The sequence below is a fragment of the Egretta garzetta genome, unplaced genomic scaffold (assembly GCF_000687185.1).
Source record: "Egretta garzetta isolate BGI_Z169 unplaced genomic scaffold, ASM68718v1 scaffold56, whole genome shotgun sequence".
NCBI lineage: Eukaryota > Metazoa > Chordata > Aves > Pelecaniformes > Ardeidae > Egretta > Egretta garzetta.
The window spans coordinates 11785780-11790766 of record NW_009260182.1 but is presented as its reverse complement, the minus strand read 5'-3'; the positions used below and the strand labels follow the sequence as shown (position 1 = coordinate 11790766).

The 4987-nt window shown below is 35.3% G+C and overlaps 1 protein-coding gene across 3 annotated transcripts in view; it reads left to right on the top strand.

The window, feature by feature from the left end:
* The window catches only part of EXOC6 (exocyst complex component 6), a 52496-nt gene that overhangs the window by 7756 nt on the left and 39753 nt on the right, over window positions 1–4987 (top strand). For all 3 annotated transcript variants that reach the window (XM_035897273.1, XM_035897272.1, XM_035897274.1), the window contains exons 5-6: window positions 3511–3715; window positions 4955–4984. In XM_035897273.1, coding sequence (XP_035753166.1) covers window positions 3511–3715; window positions 4955–4984 — 235 coding nt within the window. The remainder of the gene's footprint in view (window positions 1–3510; window positions 3716–4954; window positions 4985–4987) is intronic.

Genomic DNA, 4987 nt, shown 5'->3' with positions numbered 1-4987 from the left:
AAATTCTGGGACATGACTACATCCTTCTTTACTGAAAAGTCTTGTATGCAAATATATTATTCTCAGTAAAATTCACAGCCTTTGAGTTCATCTTGCTCCTGTCCCGTGTAGCTTCTTGACTGCTCTAGTTTAACTTGATGGGGCTTTTTTAGTAAGTTACAGTATTTCTCTTAACTGCCTCCGAATGACACTCTGCTGATAAAAGTCTTAAACGTTCTTTCTGTCCTTTAAAACATAACTTAGTATTTTGTATACACTCAAGTAATGGTCACTCTTTTTTGGATTTTTTGTGTGTTGATGTTTCAAATCCTAACACAGACCTGACTACTCTGTGCCTGGGACTTCGACATTTTGTAAAACGCCAGCTCAATTTTAGAATATGATGATGCAAACCACTAATATTAATCTTATGGGGTTTTTTGTTGGGGTTTTTGTTCGTTTTTTTTTTTCCCAGTCCTGCTTCTTGATGGTTTTAGAAATTTCCATTTTTATAGTTTGGAGATGTTAGTAAAATCCACTTTATAGTTTTCTGGTTCTGATGACAAGATGGATCAGTTCTGGACAGTCTTATGATGTGAACTTATTGGTGTTTCAAACTTGTGTCTTCAATTTCAAAGCTTACATTGTAAATTTTGCATTGGGGAACATATTCTGACAAAATTAGCTCATAAGAATAGATAGCAGACTGCTATTTTATGTGAAAAAAATACATTGAAGATACTTCTTCAACTCATTTATAGTCAAGTGGGCCATTTTTACCTTGATAATATATGATGAGAACTAATGATGTTGACAAAATCTTCAGCACTGAGTTAAATCTATGGAATGTTTTTAAAGCAAAATATACAAATCATTCTGTGAAATGATATGCAAAACTTTTTAGTTTAAATCCTGACCTGCAGATGACCTTCAAATTAGTAAGACTTCGGTGCTTCATTGGAACAGATGTTAAAAGGACAAGGTCCTGAGCTCCATATATGTATATATAATTAGTAAGGGACTCCAGAATGGATTTAAAATGGATTATGTTAATTCTGATCTTGGAGACAGCAGTCAAAAACCTTCCAGATGAACTAACAGTGTTCTGATAAGCTGATCCATATAATTTAAATAAAAACCTTTTATACGATTTTGATGCTATTATGGTTTTATTCCCCAGAAGTCTCACCATGTGGCACTCTTGGTCATTTACTATTTAAAAAGCCAAACACCACACACATAAAACCCCCATATCCCTTATCTGCAACATTCCCGTCGCCTTATGTATGTTTTATATAAACCAAGTATATAATAAACAAAAGCTCCTAATTTACACTTGAAACCTCTTTATTTGCAGTCTCCTGAAAGCAGTTGTGTTCTCAAATAAGATTTTTCCTATCCTCCAGCTGTGCTGAACTGTTAGCTTAGAAATTTCTGGATTACAAAAATTCAAAACAATGTGTTTATTTCAGAATGGATCAAGAACTTAATGACTGAAGTTTTAATAATTTATTATTGCTTGTCTACAGAAGGGGAGCCAGCAGCTTGAATTCTATTTTAGTTTGAAAGTGTTCATTCACTATATCTACAAAGTAATATCCAGAACCAAAGAACTGGAAAGGACACTTTTCCTAGGTTTTCTTGAACTTTTGAAGGGACTTTGCTCATGTTCAGCTTTTCCCTTTCAAAATGATTTGGTAGTTTTTCAATACGGATTGTGTAGGACTTTCAGGAAGAAAAAGGAACTAAGGTTATTATATGAAAAGTTAAAAATGGGCTAAGGACTCTGTATTTGTGGAAGGAAAGGGTTGGAACTAACAGCAAATTTATTCAGTCTGATCTCAGTTTTTCTACTTTTTCCATTCAAGACCAAGGTAGAAGGCCTTATTCTGTTAAAATAGGCCAAACTAAATGCATTTTTCCAAAAGCCTCCTGGGCTGAGTGGCTGGTAAGAATATTGAGTAAATGAAAATTATTGTCACATCTACAACTAATTGTTGTCCTATTAATGTTAAACCTGTTTGCTGTATCTCTCTTTAAAATGTCATTGACATCACAGATTTGTTGATCATGATGTTTCTGTTTATTGCTTGCTTAGTTTAGCTATCTATCCCAGAACTGGTCTCCTTCTATTTTGCTTCATCTTTTCAATAAAGTAAAAATTTTCACAAGCATTCTGTTTTAGGAGCCTGTGTGACATTTGAAAATAAAATAGAGAAGGGTGTTGACTTCAGGAACATAACTGACTCAGCTCTGAATCACCTCCTTGTGGTGTTCATCTCTCTACTGATTATAAGAGGAAGCATGGAAAACCAGTTTCCCTCAGTTAAAATCTCCTTCTTTAAAGGTTTCCCTAAATCAGCTGAAAGCATCAACATTTTCCTTATATGCTACAGGCCTGAAGTTGATAAATTGTTTTAGCAAGTAAGTTTTGGCCCTACAACCCCTGCAATCTATGAGAGAACTGAAAGTGAAGACAGGTAAATAGCTGTAGTGTCATAGAGTTGACGTCTCAGTATTTAGTAGCTTTCTGTTGTCAAAATTGTTTGAGTCTGTCTTTATTTTTTAAATTTATTTTGCTTTTATTTTGCAGTTAAATCACTTTTTATGCTTAGTTTTAACTTGAGTGTTTCTTTAAACTCATTGTTCCTTATGTAAAATTTCACAATATGAATGTGAATGTGCTGTACAACATCCGTATAGTGTGTGGACATGAGAAGGAAGTGTTTCTTGGTGTTTTGTTTTTTCCCCCCTCTCAGGCCACGTCTTCCATATTTCTGCTACAAATAGCCTGTAGGCTAACAGAACATGGAAGAATAGAGAAAATTATGGACTCTTTGTTGGTTTGAGTTTTTTTAAACCATCTGACCTTAATGCTTGTTGAAAGGAGTTGTTTTCTTGGTGGCATATATTGTATTTTGTCAGAAGAGTAAATAGATTCATGGTTTATAGCAAAATATCATATACTGATGGAAAAAATATTGCTTGAGATAAGTGTATACATGTCTTTTCCAGCTAAAGAGAGGGTGTGAATGTGTGTATATGTTGACTTATACCTAAAGAAGGCAGATAGACACAGGCATGCTTTTCCGAGTTGGGGTTTGGTTTTTTTCATTGTTTGGTGCATATACTGTGATGTTGGGTGATTGGCAATTTGTGTTTTGGAAAAAAGAACTCCTGAAAGCCCCTAATAAATTCAATCTAGAAGGGGAAGATAATTTTTATGACTTTAGTGCCTCCATTCTGTACGATGCCCCATGTGGTGTTAGGAATCTGTTGATGAACAGCTAATACCTTAGGAGTCTACTTAAAATTTTTACTTGACTGAGTCACTCTGACAGTTCACTGTTTTTTTGCAAACTAAAGCATTATATGGATGACATTTTGTTTCTTAATTTTTCTAAGAACAGAGTAATTGCATTAGACATATATTGATTGCATGTATGATATTGATATCCCATATTAGATAAACAAATTTTTTTATTAAAATTTGATAAGAAGCTACATAATTTTATTTTAATCTCTTTGTAGATACTATTCTGCTTTAAAAACAATGGAACAGCTGGAAAATCTGTATCTTCCTAGAGTTAGCCAGTACCGTTTTTGCCAGATAATGATAGAAAATCTTCCAAAACTGCGTGAAGAAATAAAAGAAATATCCATGTCAGATCTCAAGGATTTCTTGGAGAGTATTCGAAAGCATTCTGACAGAATTGGGGAAACTGCCATGAAGCAGGTAAGCTGACCTAACAGGATGACTTCAGTCCTGTTATCTACTGAAAATATCAGTGTCAATAGTCGCAGGTTAGCCCAAAAGGTTTGTCTAAGGATTATAGTCATAACATAGGCCTTTGAGTAAAGATGGAGAGCTGTGAAAAGCTTGCTAACATCTTGGGTAATTTCTTCTCCTGGATATTAAGTTGTCAATTCTAGCAGTCCTTGGCTATTACGGGAAGCAGCAGCATGACACCTCCGTAGCATCAAACTTCCCTTCCAAATTTGTATCTGTGTCCTAGACAAGAAGTAGTTTCCTGCCTGGGAAAGGAAAGAGAAATGCTGTATATCTCAAATTGCAAAAAATTGTAAAATACGTTGAGTAGTCCACTCGACTCAGCAGCTACTACACCAAAAGAGAGAGCAGCCCATCTGGCCAGGCAGCAAGGATGAATAAGACTAAAAGAAATGTTGAGGTAACTGCCTCTAAAGTACTACTAATACAGGGCGTGCATGACATTGGCAAATCACCCTCCAGAGAGGGCACACTGCAGAAGAGGGAGGGCACAGGACTGAGGTGAGAGCCAGGATGAGGCTGGGACAGCTGGAGACCTTGCCTGTTCCATCACAAAATAATTTGCCACTTCAAAGCACTGATACTGGGCAACTTCAAAGCAGTTAATGCTTTTAAAATTTATTTGGAGAGCAAGTAAAGTTTTCATTTGACTTTTTGTTGGGCAGGGTTCAGATTGGGTTGCCATTTTGTTGTCTAAGGTTCTTGTAAAGTGCAGCATCGATTATTGTAAATGAAACTTAATCACAAGATTATACTGTGCTACCTTATTGCATTTCTTTCAGTAGTAAGGACAATATAGTGCATTTGGCTTCTGCAGCTGACTGCTCACTAAGGCTTAACTGAAGACAGCAAACAAATGGCTGGAAACTGTGATAACTGTACTTCATTTAAATATTGATTCTCTGTTTGCAATTTATGATCAGGAAAATTACATATTATTTTTAAATTTTTTTCTACCTTTAAAATGCATTCTGGAGATTAGGGAAAAATTATGCAGAAATTGGCTATTGAACTAATTTATCATCCCAAATCAATTAAGGACAAAATCATTGGCTGAGAACACACATCTCGCAGTTACACTGATGTGTGTTCAATAGCACCACCTGTTTTTCTTGTCATAGCATATACTTATCAGTGATGAAATTTGCATTGCATCCCTCTTTATTGGTACTACTTTTAAAACAGGCACAGCAGCAGAAAACCTTTAGTACCGCTCTT